At 41.9% G+C, this 16,863-nt stretch overlaps 2 protein-coding genes and 1 non-coding gene across 16 annotated transcripts in view; 2 read left to right on the top strand and 1 right to left on the bottom strand.

Moving 5' to 3' along the window:
• Positions 1-259: 259 nt before the first annotated feature.
• GLRX5 (glutaredoxin 5) lies at positions 260-6,606 on the bottom strand. The gene is made up of 2 exons (NM_001008472.2): positions 6,268-6,606; positions 260-2,205 (listed from the first exon to the last, which is right to left on the bottom strand). Exons 1-2 carry the CDS (start codon positions 6,575-6,577, stop codon positions 2,027-2,029), a joined length of 489 nt encoding a protein of 162 aa, NP_001008472.1. The 5' UTR covers positions 6,578-6,606; the 3' UTR covers positions 260-2,026.
• A 382-nt stretch (positions 6,607-6,988) lies between these two features.
• SYNE3 (spectrin repeat containing nuclear envelope family member) overlaps positions 6,989-16,863 on the top strand; it is an 85,293-nt gene continuing 75,418 nt past the window's right edge. For 2 of the 14 annotated variants that reach the window (XM_046942045.1, XM_040702141.2), the window contains exon 1: positions 6,989-14,934. In XM_046942045.1, coding sequence (XP_046798001.1) covers positions 14,913-14,934 — 22 coding nt within the window. In that variant the 5' untranslated portion in view covers positions 6,989-14,912. The remainder of the gene's footprint in view (positions 14,935-16,863) is intronic. The other 12 variants (XM_046942055.1, XM_046942052.1, XM_046942053.1 and 9 more) reach the window with 12 other exon arrangements.
• Positions 8,385-8,657, top strand: LOC112532599. Its single transcript, XR_003075540.1, has one exon. It is a non-coding gene; the product is annotated as a small Cajal body-specific RNA 13 (non-coding RNA).

Genomic DNA, 16,863 nt, shown 5'->3' with positions numbered 1-16,863 from the left:
TAGAGCTCCATGAAACAGCAGGTTTGGGGTGCTGTTGTCTGTTTTTGTGTTTAAGTAGATAGAGTAGCCAGGCTAAGAATTAAACAGTGAAGTAGAAAATAATTAGCTTTTCTTCAAGTTACCTTATTCTTTGTTAACAATATACACCCAACTCAGTTGGTCTTTTGACATGAATAACCAAAAAGCTTTTGAAATGTATTTATTTTTCCAAACCTCATCTTACATTTAGAATGGCAAAAACCACTCATGAAAGATTAGCTGTAAGAAAACTCATTTAATCAGGATTTCAAGAGAGGTTAAACTGAACTAGAGCTTGGCATTTCATGTGATGTGGTGTATGAACAAAAAAGAAAATCATGCACTCATACATACACAACTAACAATCACAACTGACTGCCTCTGAGCACAGCTTATTCATTATCAGTGTTCATGCTAAAGTTACTTCTACTGGTAGTGAAGCTGAGTGGCTGTTTAAGCTGAGATGCTTTTTAAGCATGGAGATACTGACTGCATTTGAACTAAACAGTAAACTATACAATAAACATACTGTAACCAGCACACATTTTGCTGGGACATAGTTTCTCTACTAGACAGCTTGCTCTGGTGAACACAAAAGAGATAAAATTGAAACTGGCATTAAAACCCCCCATCTACCAGTGACAATCCTGAGTTCCTCTTCCAGTGAGGGTTTTTTTTTTTTTCTTACATTTCAGATTTCACATTAAAAGCAGTATTGGTTTCATTATAATAATTTAAAATAAAAAGGAACTATTGCAGACAATCTACATAAAACACTTTATTTTCAATCACTTGCTTAGCTCACATGCAAACCATTCCCTGGTCTGCATTCATAAAGGTAAATGGTATTTAAAAACAGTGTGGTTAGCTTTTATCCTTAGCAGTATTACTGTACAGGTGAAGCTAGACTGTTTAAAATTATTTATTTTCACCTGGGAAAACAAGGTTAGATAGTTACTTGAAGACTTTCCAGAGCTTCCAACAAAGGAACGCTTTGGCTATTTTCAGTAGCCCTTCTGCTGCACTTTGCATCTTGTCTCCAATGAAACTTTAATCTGTTTAACCCATGTTTGAAGACCATACTCCAGGAACTACAGCTGTTCAGAGACAACACTTGGAAACACAACATATCTGAAAAGATAACTTAGTAACTAGCAAATAATGAAGTAATTACTGAAGTATTTTCCTGTACTCTTGCAAACAAGAATACTGGAGCCTTAACAATTCCCACATTCTAAAACTGACACAGGGAAACTGCAGTACACAAAGTATATAAACGGGGAAAAGCCACATTGCAAGAGGTAGAAAAGGTTTTATAAAAATCTTCAGGCACAATTCAAAGCAGTCTTTTAAAAGCTAACAGGAAGATACAAAGTAATGATGACCATTATACATGTATTTGTGCTAGTGTGTTTATTTTTAACCTTTGGAATAAAAGTGTATTTCATGCACTCTCATACCACGATTTCTTATGTATTGTATGAGGGCTATTTTCTCCTATAACATATGAGATAGTAGAAACTTTACAGGCTCTTGGGAATTCTTATCATCAGGAGTTATAGAAAACAAAAACAAAACAAAAAACCCACAGATGCACTAGCACTACTTAGCACTTTTTCAAGAGCAAGGGAATGCAAACACTGTTTTCACAGGTTTGTGTAACAAAGAAACACAAAATCAATAAAAATAGCATTATTAGTTCTTTTGGTTTACTCCCGCATCAATCAAAAGAATGCTTTCAGAAGTGAACTTTTTTTTTTTCCTTTTTTTAAAACAATTTCCACATGTGTATGCTTTACAGTACAGTGGTTATACTCAAATTTTCACAATATCCATAAATCAAAATACTGAGATCACTACATTTACCATGAGCTAACAGACATCCACTGATAAATCTTAGTGTCAGTTTAAAAAGATGCCTTCTTTGAACTGAAGTACAATAAGGCTTTACTGGTTACAAGTTCTTATCAAAGATTTCCCATCACGGCATCTTTTTCTTTTCCTCCTTTTACTTTTTTTCTTGGTCTTTTTCTGCATCCAGAAGTGCTGAGCGGATTCCTAATTTCTTTAGCTCTTCTACGAGATCTCCATTCTGATGCATCTGGAGGAGGATATCACAGCCACCAACGAATTCACCATTGAGGTATACTTGTGGGATGGTAGGCCAGTTGGAGTAGTTTTTTATTCCTACAAAAAGGAAAACAAAACTGTTAAACGTTTCTCCCAACTCTCCAAATAGAATAGGACTTTAAATAGATACAATTGCTTCAATTGGCCAACTGATACTTTCATTTCTTCCCCATTGAGGTAATAATTTTTCCATATCACAGGAACACTGAAAGAAAAATTATGTCAGTACGTTTGGTTCTCACTCTAACTCAGGATGTGGTTTGAAAGATATGGAGTCAGCTCAGCTCCTGCAACAACTTCAAACATGCTGGAAAAAAAATGTAGCATTTCCCTTCCTGCCCTGGAAACAAACAAATATGATAAAAAAATGGGAAATCTTGAAAACCACTGAGAACAGTTTAGATCCCACTGCCCTTTATATTTCCCTAGGGACTTTAAAATACATTATAGATGTGTGAATTCAGTAAAAGACATACTACTGCAGCTTCAATTACAACACACATTTGCCCCTTTAAGTGCCTTATGAATTTCAAATTGCTTTATCTTTCGTTGCCAGACATTACAGCTCAAGGGAGGGGCACAAAGACTGAAGTCTCTTAGAGGAGCTGACTGTATCAAACGGAGCTAGAGTCACAATTACGAAGTACAGCATTAAATTAAAAACTATACTTCATTAAAAGAAAAGAAACAAAGCCATCCAAAAATACTGACTGACCAAATGGCATAAACTGAATCCCAAACTACACTTAGAGACACCGGGAAAAATACCATACAGAAAAATCAGTATATCTAATTTGCCAAATGACTTTCCACACAAAACCATCAATTCATAAATCAAATACCAGTGTTTAAAACAAAAACCCACTACAATAATAGTGATCTAAAAAAACCTTTTGTTATAACAAAGCGTCCCTAACTATAAAGTACAACATCAGCTCCTATCTTTAGCATCACCACTTGCAATTTCTTCCTTAGCATTTCATTAAATCCTTTCTTGTCTGTTTAGAGGAAGTCTGCTGAAATTTTAAGTTTTGATGTGAACTTGTGTTTCAGTGTTTAAGAAGCAAATCTTTTTATACCAAAACCCTTCTAACTCATAACGACTGCAATGAAGAATTGAGTCCCCACACAAAGGCAAACTTAAGGATATCCCTTCTCAAAGAAGCCACCACAGATATGAAATAAGGGTGGATTTTGTTAAGATACTGCAATGCTAAGCTAAGGGCACCACATATCAATTTAATGCCAGCAAATGTTGCAAGCTAATATTTAAACCAATTTTTCTTTCACAAAAATATTTTCTTCAAAGACCCAACAGCATATACATACAAGCACTGATAGGACTTTTAAAGATCTATTCAACTTCAGATGACAATATGAACACCACCAGGCTGGGCTGCTCTACATGCCACACTCCATACGCAAGGTCTGCGTATTGGGGTTCAACCAGCTTACAAACAAAACACCTCCTCCACCTGTTGAGCAGTCCCTAGTTTAATATGACATTTACCAAAACTATTTTAGCAGCATTGAAGCAATCCAGCCCAGCCTATGCTTGCTGAACTCAGGATGCACTTGTGCGATTAATCTTTCAGCAGTGCAAGCAGACACTGCAGGGAACTTCCTTCCCACTCCCTGGAGGTTAGTACTTCCCTCTGTGCTTCAAAAGCTGTCGTCTTCTCCTTTGAAACACTATTTTGTAAACCCACTCTCCACAGACCAGGTTTAAAGCTTGACAGCTGAACAAGTACACTGCAGAGTGACTGCAAAACCATCACCTGTGCAAACTACTACTGAAAGGGGTGCCCAGAGAACTCCCACCCCATTTCCCCAACTCCAGCAACCAAATCTCAGCCTCTCTTTTACCAGCATTAGCATTAACAAATGTTGAACCATATCAAAGAACTGAGTCAACAACCACTCTCACTCCTACCATGTTCTCCAGAAAAGCATCACCTTTCCACATAGATCATTAGTACTGGTAGAAGAACAAGCCCAAGGGTGGGAAGAAATATCAAGATCTGTGACAGCATCCAGTACATAAATAATGTAGAGTAACAGTGAAAACAATCCAAGGATGAATTGCAGCAGTTCAAAGCAGTCTAAACCACTACTTCTCCAGTACACAACCCCAAGCCTCTGTTACCACACTGATCTGAACTAGATATCTAGTAGGATCATCCATGGCATAGCCTAGCCAACTTAGAGAAACATGAATTGCTATGGAACCACACCTCAAGAGAGAGCACTGAGGTCTCTTAAAGCAGCTTTCAAAATGAAGAATTTGTGTCAGGAAAACACATGCTCAGCTCAAGTCCAGATAAATCATTCAACATAAGTACTAGTAACTGGGTTTATAGACCTAAGAATGCTTTCAGATGAAAAGCAGAAGTGGGGAGATGTTTTTACAGCCTGCCTTATTTCAGCAACGGTCAAGCTTCAGTACGCCAATTATAGTTCAGATGAACAATAACAACCTCAAAAGTAGGTATAGGGAAGAAACTAGTCAGCACTTCAAACATGCCTGAAAGCATCACCTCTGCTAAGAGGAAACTCTCACTACAAGTCCTATAAGCATACATATATGCAAATACTTAAATTCCTCGCTGGCACCCAGTTCACATGCCATGATCTTGCAAATAAATGCTTAAATTGAGCAGAAGTGTTAGTTACTTAGATATTTGATAAAGATTCAGTATCCTTTCACTATCCCCATATGTATACATCAGTAAAGAATACGTTCATGAAGAGGGCTTAGGAAAGTGCCATGTGTTGGGTATCTGACTTTTCAGCACCTGAGACCAAAAGGAACAAAGAGGGCCTTTAGTCACCGGTGAATCCCATCTGGCAATCTACAGAGCTACAGCTTCCAGCATCTCTCCTCTTCTAGAAGCTGCCATTCACAGAAGCAAACATACACTGGCTTTTCAGGATGTAGGATGTAGTATGGGAAGCAACTGGCCTCAAAAGTAAGGGTGTCCCCAGGTAACTCTTCACTTCAAGGCTCCACCTCTGGTGTTGGCACACATACCTCATAGTGCAATGAGCCAGCCCAGCCTGCAAACCCAACAGTCCTGGTAACACAGCAAGCTGGCTGTCCACACAGCCTCATACAGCATGCCAATTTAAATCACAATTTGGTGTAGTCTGGACAAGAAGAGTTAACACTATGCACCTGCAATACTAGCACGTAAAACCTCAAGTCAACCACATATATCAGAGGGAAAGAGGAAAGATCTAAGTATCATAAGAGCTGAGTATTAGTATTAGCTTTCTACAAGTAAAACAAACAACCACAACACATATAGAATAGCTCCTAACGATTACCCAGTAATGCAAATATTTCTTGTGCAAACGATTATCATAACAAAACATAGCATTGTACTTTATCAAAAATAGCAAAGAACCCCAGCTGGCAGAGAACACAGTGGTCCAAGTCCAAACCATTCATGAGGTTTCACAACACTGTTCGCAGTGAAAAGAAAGCATCTGATAACTGTAGAATGGCTTGGGTTGGGAGGGACCATAAGCTCACACTCTGTTCCCTGCCTGCTGTGGTTAGGGTCACCCCCCACCAGCTCAGGCTGCCCAGGGCCCCATCCAACCTGGCCTTGGAACACCTCCAGGCATGGGGCATCCACAGCTCTCTGGGAAGCAGTGCCTCACCACCTTCTGAGTAAAGAGTTTTCTCCTAGCACCGAACCTATATCTCCCCACTTCTAGCTTAAAGCAATTCCTCTTGTTCAATCATTATTAGACCACGTAAAAACTCTCTCTCCCTCCTCTTTATAAGCTCCCCTTCAGTACTGGAAGGCTGCAATAAGATCTCCCCAGAGCCTTCTCTTCTCCGAGCTGAACAGCCCCAGCTCCATCAGCCTTTCTTTGTAGTTGAAGCGCTCCAGACCTCTGTGCCTATGAACCAGGGAAGGCGGCGTGGCCCCCGACCCGCAGGCTCCGTCCCGTGAGCTCGTCCTTGCAATGCACAGCCCCAGGCTCTGGGTACGAGCCGCTTATAAACCAAAGCAAAGCAAACAACACCCAGCATGGAGCAGCGAGCCCCGCCGTGCCGGCGGCGCGCAGCCCGGAGGCGGCGCCTGGAGGTGACCCCGGCCCGCTGACCTTGTCGGAGGTCGGGGTCCTGCAGGACGTCGTGGGCGCGGTAGTCCTCCACGCCGTGCAGCCGCAGGATCTGCACGACGGCGTTGCTGAAGCCGCAGAGGGGCTGCGCCGGACTGCCCTTCATAAACACCACCACCGGGTGCTCCCGCACCAGTCGTTCCACCGCTTCCCGCGACCCCGAGCCGCCGCCATCGGCCCCACCACTGCCTCCAGCGCTGCCGGAGGCCGCCTCGCTCAAGTGTCGCCGCCCGGGTCGGCCCCGCGCCGCCCAGACACCCAAGCGCAGGGCCGCACGCAAAGACCCACTCATCCTGCCCCGGCCACCCACCCAGGTCCACTGCCAGCCCCCACCCCGCACCGCCGGTCCCGAGCCAGCGCTGACAGCCTATTGGCCGAGGGCACGAAAGGTCGCCAGGAGCTTCTCCTTTGCATAGGTGTAACGAGATGCCGATCAATGCCGACAGCCAATAGTGTGAAGGCATTGCGAGCTTTGTCCCTCCTATCAACACCCTGAGGCTACCTCTCTTTCCTATTTGCGGGGGGAACGGCGATAACGGTAGCGCTATTGGAAGAAGCACTTGTCAATCCAATCCGATTGGATGGGGGGGTGGAGCCTCCCCGCCCACTCCCTAACCGCTACCGGTCAGGCTTCCTCGGTGCGCCGCTTTAACTCGGGAAGCTGTGGGGCTGCGTCATCAGCTCGTGCCTCCTCTCTTCCGGATCCGGCTGGTGGCCGCTTTGCTTGACTTTAGAGCGTGGCGGGGAGGCAGGGTTCGGGCCTGCTGAGCGCACCGCTGTAGTGGGGTCCGGAGCAGCGTTGTCCGCCGAGAGGGTTGTCCTGCGGCGGTTCTGCCGAAGCGTAAAAGCGGAGCCTAGGAGTACAAGATGGAGGGATGGGCGCAGATGCTCTTTAGGGGCTGGCCCGTGCGCGCAGCCCGCCCCGCTGGAGCTCCCTGTCAGCCCCCGGGCTCCTTCCGAGCGCTGAGCGGAGCGCGGAGGCCCGAAGCAGCGAGGGCCGTGCGGTAAGAGGGCGCGTTGTGGAGTTTTCCTCGGAGCTGAAGAACAAAAGCGATGTGTCCCGCAGGTAGCAAATCTAAGCGTGTTCCCGAGTAATTAACTTCGTGGGGCTGGCATCTGAGCGTTTAGTAGTAGTAACGGCCATCTGTGTTGCTCTCACTTATAAAGGAAAGAATTTCCCCTCGTTGGTAACTCAGCTCATGTGAGTGCGTTACTCAGTAGCGGCTGCTCTGTAAAAGGCAGCGGTCCTTCGTCTCGAGTTTGCAGATGCCTGGGTGACAACTCAGTTCAGATTTCCTATATAGTCTTTAAGCATCGCTTCTGTTGCTTTGTACGGCAATTAAAATAATTTACAAAGAATCTTCGGGGCAAACTTTAAATTTGTGTGTACAGCTTGTGAATTACGAGTATCTATTAAAAATAACGTTGTGCCAATATTTGGATGCATATGATTTTTATGAAATACTTTTTATTACAGATCTAAAGACACAGTGCGTTGTTGCTGATAACATTGTGTATTTTGTGTGGCAGTGTGTTTTGTTTTCAGCAGAACATCAGAAACCAACCTATCTTGTGACCAAGACATAGAAAAGTTCTTGTTTTGTGTGGCTTATGTGCTATGAGATGAGCAAAATTGTTCACCGCGTGTACAACAATTTGTAGTAGATAAAACTTATTTAATCTTTGCAAAATTTATGTTGGTTTTTTGTTTCCTTGTCAAACTGATATGTTGTGAAGAAGCTCTGTAAGTCATATGTACAAGAGGCTAAATGGCCCAGTTTGTCACTTCTAATCTAGCAGAAAGATGCCTGTCGCTTTAACGTTCTGGAGATTCAGAAGGGAGTTCAGTGAAATTTAATTAAAAAGGCAAAGATGTTGCCATGCTGGACTAGAACTCTCAATTAAAAATTAATAAACACACATTGGGTTGTGACAGAAACTTGATTGTGTTTGGATTCCCATATCTAATTCCAGCTATTTCCACAAGGATATGGTTAATAAGAAAAGAGAAGCGAAATGGAGACATCAAACTGAGGGGTCATAAACTCACGTGGGGGTAAGCTCCTTCAGGAACAGTATAACCTCAGCTGCAGCGGAATCCTCTGTAGTCGAAGAGATGCCCTTGGTTGGTGGTACTCTGGGCGTACCAGGCTTGCAGAGAGAGCACCGGTGTGAGGAAGCCGAGGCATGCCTGTTAGAGCAGCAGCAGCAACATGCGCAATATTCCTCTAACAGTTACAATCCTGTTGCCACGGAGATAATGACTTATCCCATGTCATTATTGATCTATCAACAGTAAGAGCAATTTTGCAGTCTGATATTGTTTAGCAAATAGAGTAATGTCTGCTGAACACTTAAAAACTGCTATAAATGTTGGACAGCTTCTCCAAAACCTGGTTATTGGGTTAAATAGAAGTACTTGAATTCAGTTATTTATTGCAATGTTGTGAGATTGGCTTTGTAAGGTAATGCTAAGCTTGGCAGGAAACATTTTAAAGGAAACATTTAGTTTGGTCAAATGTTTTTGTATTTTAAAGTATGCAGCGCTCTTTAAGTAGATAAATACTTCTCACTGCTGGTAAGACTTAGAACAATTAGTCCACTACAGTTCTTTATAGTAACAGAGAATTAAAAATATTTGCAATCTTGTCCAGTGTACTTTTAGACTAAACTGGAACTACTTATATTTTATTTTCCAGACAATGATTTAAATCACCTGTTCACAAGAAGTATTAATGGAACTCCCATGGGATTTCTGATGTTTTGCTGTTCTTCCTGTTAGAAGGACTGTTATCACCTCATCTTGAAAGCAGTAACAAAAGCATGTTCAAACTGCAGGCTTTAAACTCAATCACTTCCAGGCCTTCTGCAGCTGAACAAAATTAGTATTTATGAGTTGATGGTTTGAGTTTCTTATACATTCAGAAGAACAAAGGTGTCTAAGAATGATACTGTCACAGAGGCTTTTCCCTCTGGGGAAAAAAATGGGTGTGTGTGGCAGGGGTGAGGGGGAGGCAGCTGGATAAAAAGATCAGAAGTAAAGGCTTGTTTCAGCTTATCAGGGCAGGACACCTCTTTGTGTCCAAGTCAGATATGTCTTCCTTACTTGTGAAAGAACCTGGAAATGAAGTGTTATTATGTGCATTAACAGTTAAAAACACTTAAGTAGAGCTTATTATCTCATGAAGCTTTTTTTGAAGCTCCTGTTCTGCATGCTAGGTAAATAATTTGAGGCATACCATCAGGGCATCGTCTGGCAGCATCAGCTTGTCCTTTGAGACCAGTTCGAATGCTCAGTGTACCTACAGTTCTGGACTGCACAGTTAAAATCTGTGTGGCATGCGTACATTTTGAATGCTGAAGTAGAAGCTGTGAAACTTTTATAGTAACTTATTACTTAACTGGTGATCTAAACCAGTTGTTGGATTTGGATCGTGTAAGGATCTCTGCCTTTAACAAGGGGAAGTCATGTTAGTAATAAACGTAAAAGTGTTCTGAGTCCTGTACTGAGTGAGTAGAATGTAAAATGTTCAAGGTAGAGGACAGACCTTTAAATTAGACACTTCTTAGATTTCAAAGTAATTAATAATATAGTACAAATTAGTACCAAGTAATTTGTCCCAGTATGATAAGTATACTCAGTCTGCCTTGGGAATTGTGAAGCTGTCCTGTGGCAAGAACCATGTGGTGTGAACTTTGGAATAGGGTAGAATTGCTGTTTAGTATAAGCAAGCTTCTTGCAACTATGTTGCCTGAGCAGAGTCTTTTAGACCTTTGTTCCTTATTTGCAGGTGATAGCAATCCTTGAGTCTTTCATTATTACAAAAGAAGTGTAACTTAGATATGTTAATTTCCATACGCAGTTGAGAAGTGTTACCTCTGAGTATGCTTTGTGCATCTCTTGGCCTCTTTTTGACTTGGAGTTAAGAATGGCAGAATTTTTCACGGGCTTAAAAAAAACATTGCACAAAGTTGAGAAAGTAAAATGTATCTGTTAAATACAGGTATAATATTACTAGGTCAAGTATTGAGCAAAAAAAAATCTAGAGACAGTTTGTTTTAAGAATGTTCAGTTGCAGTGAGGCAAGAAAAGTTCTGATGAGCTTGTATTTAGTGTCCACGAGAGGGCTCTGTCAGCTCAGGGCTGCCCGCTGAAGGTCTCTGGCTGAGTCACTTCACTAAAATGGCAGGTTGCAGTAACTGGATTTTTACTGTCACTGAGGATGGTTAGATCTTTTGAATTCCCTTATCTTAATAGTGCAACAATCGCTTGAGATAATAATTGCTATTACCGGGAAAATCCTCCAATAAATAATCATAGAATCATAAAATGGCCTGGGTTGAAAAGGACCACAGTGATCTTTGAGTTTCAACCCCCCTGCTATGTGCAGGGTCGCCAACCACCAGACCAGGCTGCCCAGAGCCACATCCAGCCTGGCCTTGAATGCCTCCAGGCATCCACAACCTCCTTGGGCAACCTGTTCCAGTGCGTCACCACCCTCTATGAGTGGAAAAACTTCCTCTTAATATCTAACCTAAACCTCCCCTGTCCCAGTTTAAAACCATTCCCCCTTGTCCTATCACTACCCACCCTCGTAAACAGCTGTTCTCCCTCCTGTTTATATGCTCCCTTCAAGTATTGGAAGGCCACAATAGGGTCTTCCCGGAGCCTTCTCTTCTCCAAGCTAAACAAGTTCCCTCAACCTTTCCTCATGGGAGAGGTGCTCTAGCCCTCTGATCATCTTAGTGGCCCTCTTCTATATAAGTTTGTTGTGGTTTTTTCTTCTGTTTTTGTTTGCTTGTTTTGTTTTAATTAAGAATGTACAGCAAGGTATGCTTTATTTTGAGAAATGTCACATCTGTTGGAGAAACATCACTGGAACTTTAATAAACATCAGTGGCCATATCATCTGCTCCATGGAACAAGAGAGATACTATCAAGCATATCATTACATGTGGATTTCAACTGTATTAGAAGTTTCTCCAAGTAAATGTTGAAGCATTTTGCACACAACAGCATATTTGTGAAGTAGATGGAATTGTTATGATGTGCCTTAAATATAAGTTTATTTTAGCAGTATAAGCATGGTGCTATCATGTTTCAATAAAGATTTGTGGTTTTCATTACAAATCCTTTAGCCTCTTTTTTTTTTTTTCTTCCTAGAAATGTGTATACATGTGTTAACTTGTCAAGTTCTCATAAATTCCCTTTGAAAAAGAATTACAGTTGAAAAAGAACCAAATGCTGTGAGCCCAGGTCACGTGAATTGCTGTTCCTTTATCTTTTCTTGACTCCCCAGTACTGAAGTAGTTCTGGGGAGTCTTTAGTTATTATCAGTGTGATTTTTATATTGGATATGGCATAAATAAGTTCTTCTGTACAAATATTGAGAGTAATTCTCAACTATACGTGGAAATGTTGAGACTAATTTTTAGCTATAAACTTAATGCTTGTGGCAATGTAGAAGTGACATCAGGAATGAAGAAAGTGAGGTTTAAGTGAGAAGCTAAACTGAAATTAACAATTATGATCAGTGATATCCTTACAAAAAGATGTTTATACACACTATTATAGGAAGTATTGTGCAGAATGAAGTCATCTCTCGCTTGCATACATTTTTTGCATGGGTTTCAGTACTGCAGTGTTCTATGCTTGTCCTCTGAAGTCTGTAGTAGCTTATCTCCCTTGCTTTGTTTTAATTTGTTTCCTCCTGTGACATCTGAAATTGTACAGCAGCTACTTAATTGCAAGATAAAAGAAAAAAAAAAAAAAACTTGTATTGAAAAGATGTGACATTTAATTGTAGCACTTGCTTGTCTCCTAAAAGGCCTGTTATAAGCACAGTTTCTTTTCATTAAAATATATAGATATATATATTTGCACCCTATGAACAGAAGCCTGGGGAAAAGCTCAGACTTTAAACAATCACTTATTGATAATGGGGCACTGTAGAGTACAGTAGAGCAGATATGTCTGAATCATCCTTCTGCTCCCTTCCCCATCAGTAGCCTTTTATCTTTGTCCACGGGTTTGTTTTGCTACTAGTTGCGGGAGTCATGAAGAGACAGAGGTGCAGTTGGTTTCTATCACTGTGCTTCAATTTGAGATGCTTGATTGTAGAAAGTTGATCTGCATTCTTTTGTAGTTCCATGTTAGGCTATGGTGGTGAATTCACTGTGGTGAATGATTTAAGGTCTGCGGGCTGGGGAGGGAGGAAAATAAAATTAAGGACTTTTCCTAGAACTGTATCCTCTTTTAAACGTGGACATACAAGAGACATTGTTTCTAGCATGTGTTGCTGCCCCTTAAAAGACTGGATACAAACAAGTAAGTTGCTTCACAGAACTGGCATTTCTGGAGGCAGAGAGATTAGAGTATGGCTGCAGACTGAGGCTCACAGACATAAAAATAGCAAAACTGTTTGTAGCATGAATGGAAGCAAGGAGAGACAAATGTAATTTATTGTAATAAATTGTTGTAGTAGAATGCTTGTGGAATGTTACATTTCAACAGTTGTCTTTGCTGTTTATCCTGTGGACTCCAGAGAATATTTTTTAAAGCTAACTTCTGGCATTTCACTTGGAAAAACACAAGGTGTGTGGAGAGGAGAAGTGAAAAAATCTAACCCACTGGAATTAGACACAGGATATTGGGCTTCAGATCCTGTGGAATTTCCAACAGGTCTTGTCTTCCCGCTGGCTTATCTCCTACTGACTTCAACTGGGGGCATTGTTGTTAGCTAGCAGAAGTTAATACTGCATGCTCCTAAACATAACCTTCCACTTTGGTTTTGTTTCCTCCACGTTTGCAAGCAGAAGTCAACATATCCCTTTCCTCATCTGCTTTCTCGTGTGGTTATGTTGTTGCTTCTCCAGAACTTGTAGTCTTCTAGGTGCTCAAGGCTCCCTAGCATACTAGGCATCTGGCTACAGTTGGCCGCTGGCTACTACTGTAATACAGTCATCAAACTTTTTTGATCTGCAGAGAGATTAATAGTTGTATAAAATCTGAGACTTAAGAAATATAAAAATCACAGATTGGCTGAGGTTGAAAGGGATGTCTGGAGTCACCTGCTCAATCCCAGTCCAGGGTGTCCAGGCGGCTTCTGAACATCTCCAAGGAGGAGAGTCCATGGTTTCTCTGGGCAGCCTATGCCAGTGCTCAGAAAAGTTTCCTGATGTTCAGACAAAACCTCCTGTGTTCCACTTGGTGCCCAGTGCCTCTTGCCCCAGCACGTGGCATTACTGAGAAGAGCCTGGCTCCATCCTCTCTGCACCTTCCCCTCAGGTATTTTTACATATTGATAAGATTACCCCTCAGCCTCCTACATGCAATGCTTTAGGTGAGGCTGCATCAATACAAAGTATAGAAGGGAAATCACCTCTTTTGACTGGCTGGATGTGCTGTGTTTAACGCACACCAAAATGCTGTTTGCCCTCTTGGCTGACAGGGCACACTGCTGGCTCATATCAGTTAATTAAATTTTCTTAAAAGAAGAACATGAAGTTCTACAGGTAAGAAATGATTTTGAGTTTCAAAGTTTCAAAGTACTTTTATTTGTCTTTTAGATCATTTTTCTCATCATTTGGAGAATTACATGCAGCTCGCAAATGGTGCGTGCTTCCTAAGTGCAGCACTCCAAACTATACAAGCTTGAGCAACCCTACAGTTTGCTCATACAAAATAACCTCTGGCTAAATTCTTTACTCAGAGTGGTGAGGCAATGGTACAGGTTGCCCAGAGAAGTTGCAGATGCTCCATCCCTGGAGGTCTTCAACACTGAGTTGAGTGGAGCCCTGGGCAGCTAGACCTAGTGGGGAGCATCCTTCCCCATGGCAGAAGTTGGGGCTAGGTAGATTTTAAGGTCCTTTCCAACCCAAGCCATTCTATGGTATTCAGTCTTTAATTCAGGGGGGAAAAAAATGTAGACATCTTAGAAACTTTATTTCCTGCTTAGCTGGTAATCTTGTTGATGCCTAAATGTTACAACTTTTAGGGGAAAGAAAAAATGCTGCAGGGAGTGGGGCACAGAGATTCTATAGTGTCAGCATTCATAGCCTACTGATGACCACAAGAGGAAAAGGGCTTGGGGTTCTGCTCCTGGGTATTTTGATGTTCTGTTCAGTAATTCCTGTGTTACAGGAATTGCATGAAGAAGTGGTGTGTAGCTGCTAACCTGCTGACTCCAGGTAAGTGTGCTTAGCAAGCATTTTTAGTTATAGTGTTACCCTTCAGCATTAAACACTCTCAAGGCACTGAAAAGGGAACTGATCCGCCATCACAAGGTCCTGCTTCCTTCTACAAGTGGTCTGTCTGCCCAGGATGTGGAGACCAGCTATACAGAAGGTAAATGTCAAAATGTGAAATGCTAAGTCTGTATGATCTCTGTATGAATCCAGAATCAGTTAGCTTGTCTAATTGATGGGAACTTTGCTCTGCTGTTTCTGAAGATTTGTTGCTTTAGAGCTTTTTATGACACTTCATTCCTCACCCACTCAGGAAGAGGTGTTCTGTAGCAACTGCTACCACCGCCTGCTGAAGCTTTCTATCAAGCCATGTGCAACAACTTCTCATAACTAAAAAAAGAAACAACAAACCCCGAGAAGTCCAAGTGTCAAAACCTGTTATGGCAAAGACATATGTCACTGGTATGCTGCACACCAATGTTACTATCCCACCAATAAATGCTGTTCCTCTCACTACAGGACTGCCAAATGACTCATTATGAATAACAACCTGACATTGCTGTACCCAAGCAAGCAAAAAGGGAAACATCTTAATATCTTGTAGTACTTGTTTGTCATCAGTTATGAGTGTGGTAAATGGGTGTGTTATGCTAATAACAGAGAGCAGTTACCCTGCAGCATTGTAAGTGCTTTTCTACTCATTATACCATGTCCCTCAACACAACGTCCAAATGTTCCTTGAACTGCAGTTCTTCCTGTGGTGGGTTGTCAGTCCTGTGGAGTAAACCCTGCCAACAAATGTGTGTGTCAGTAGCAGTGTTTGGTGCTTCCCACCCAGTCCACTGGGTATTCTGCACATCACAGGAAATGTCTGAAAATGCTGTGTTGTTCACTGACAACCACTTGTGGTTTGGTTTAGAGGCTGAGCAAATGGCTTCTAAATATATGTTCCTTTCTTCCAATGAAAGAAGATTAGAGCTGCTGTTCTGTCATTTTCAGAGGCTTCCCCACCCTTTTACTCTAGTTTCAGTCGTTCTGACCTCTCCGTTGTTGTTTAGGTGTGGTGTGTGTGCAGTTTTATATTGTTTAGATAATGCACTGAATGTTCATTTACTTAATGCCTGCTGTTTGCCTGCACATATTTCTAACTAAGAATGTGCAAAGCTGCTGGAGCCATGCAAGCTGCCACATGGGGAAATGCAGAAGGGGAACTTAATGCAAGTGATTTTTAAATGTAACGATGCACTGTCCACCACCAGCAAGCTTTCTGAATGCAAGGGGCTATTTTCATTTTGGACTTAAAACATCTGGTTGTACAAAGTCTGAGGAGGTGTTTTTGTTACAAATTAATCGCTGCCAGTAAGGACTGTTTATACACCTTAATGTCTGAGCCAGTTTTCCTAATGAAAATTCATAAGATTTTCTATTCTTTATCATCTACCTCTTCTACATGCATACTTGTGGAGTTCAATCTTTCTGGAATGTGTGCGGTTCCTCTCACTATTCCAAAGATTATTAAGAGATAACCAACCCTGAGTTTACTGTGAGGCACAAGCAGTTGCATAGGTGTAGATGCTTTTTTACACTGTTGATATGAATTTCAATCCAAGTAAGTCAAAACTATGCTAGAGAGTAAATCAGATTTCCCAAGTTAGGTGACTCACTTGTCCACAAACATAGGAGGGATGCAATGTTCAGTTCCCCTCTGAGTAACAATTTAAATAGATCTTAGCGGCACAGTTTGGGGTAGGTAAGGGCCCACCTCAGGCATTTGGTGCCTCAAGGTCAGAACCAACTATAAAAATGCACGTGTCTTACCATTAAATAATTTGGACAAATTCAGAATTAATAATAAAATAATAAAATATCCTTTTCCACTGTGAGGGGCATCAATTCTTGATGACCTGGGAGCAATTTAGGTACTGAGCTATTCCAGATGGGGCTGCATTAGCACCGTCTTGAATCCAAGCTGTGGACAGAAGTCAGCCCTCAGAGGTCACCCTCACAGGTATGGCCAGGAGACGTCAGTGGTGTGTGCCAGCCTGTACTGAGAGGTGGCATCAGTGGACAGCCCTCATCCTCTGCTTCTCACTGACTCCTGGAGCTCTCTCTGTTATCACTTCTGGATGATGTGTCCTGAGGCTCTTAGCCTTAGGACTGTTATATGTGGCTGAGACTTCTATCACAAGCATCCAGTTTTTCTGCTCGTTATGCAGATGAGAGCAGCAGTTCTCAGCAGCAGAAGGCAGCAACACGACCTCTCACAAAGAACATTTTTTGTGCCTTGAGAAATACAGAAAAGCTCCTCACACTCACTGTTTGTTTACATTGTATTATTGCTCAAATGTGACAGAGCTGTTCGTTCTTCCCTCCCTGGGGCCATTTCCATGC

This window comes from Gallus gallus, chromosome 5, assembly GCF_016699485.2.
Source record: "Gallus gallus isolate bGalGal1 chromosome 5, bGalGal1.mat.broiler.GRCg7b, whole genome shotgun sequence".
In the NCBI taxonomy this organism is placed as follows: Eukaryota; Metazoa; Chordata; class Aves; order Galliformes; family Phasianidae; genus Gallus; species Gallus gallus.
This window is presented reverse-complemented; position numbering and strand designations above follow the sequence as displayed.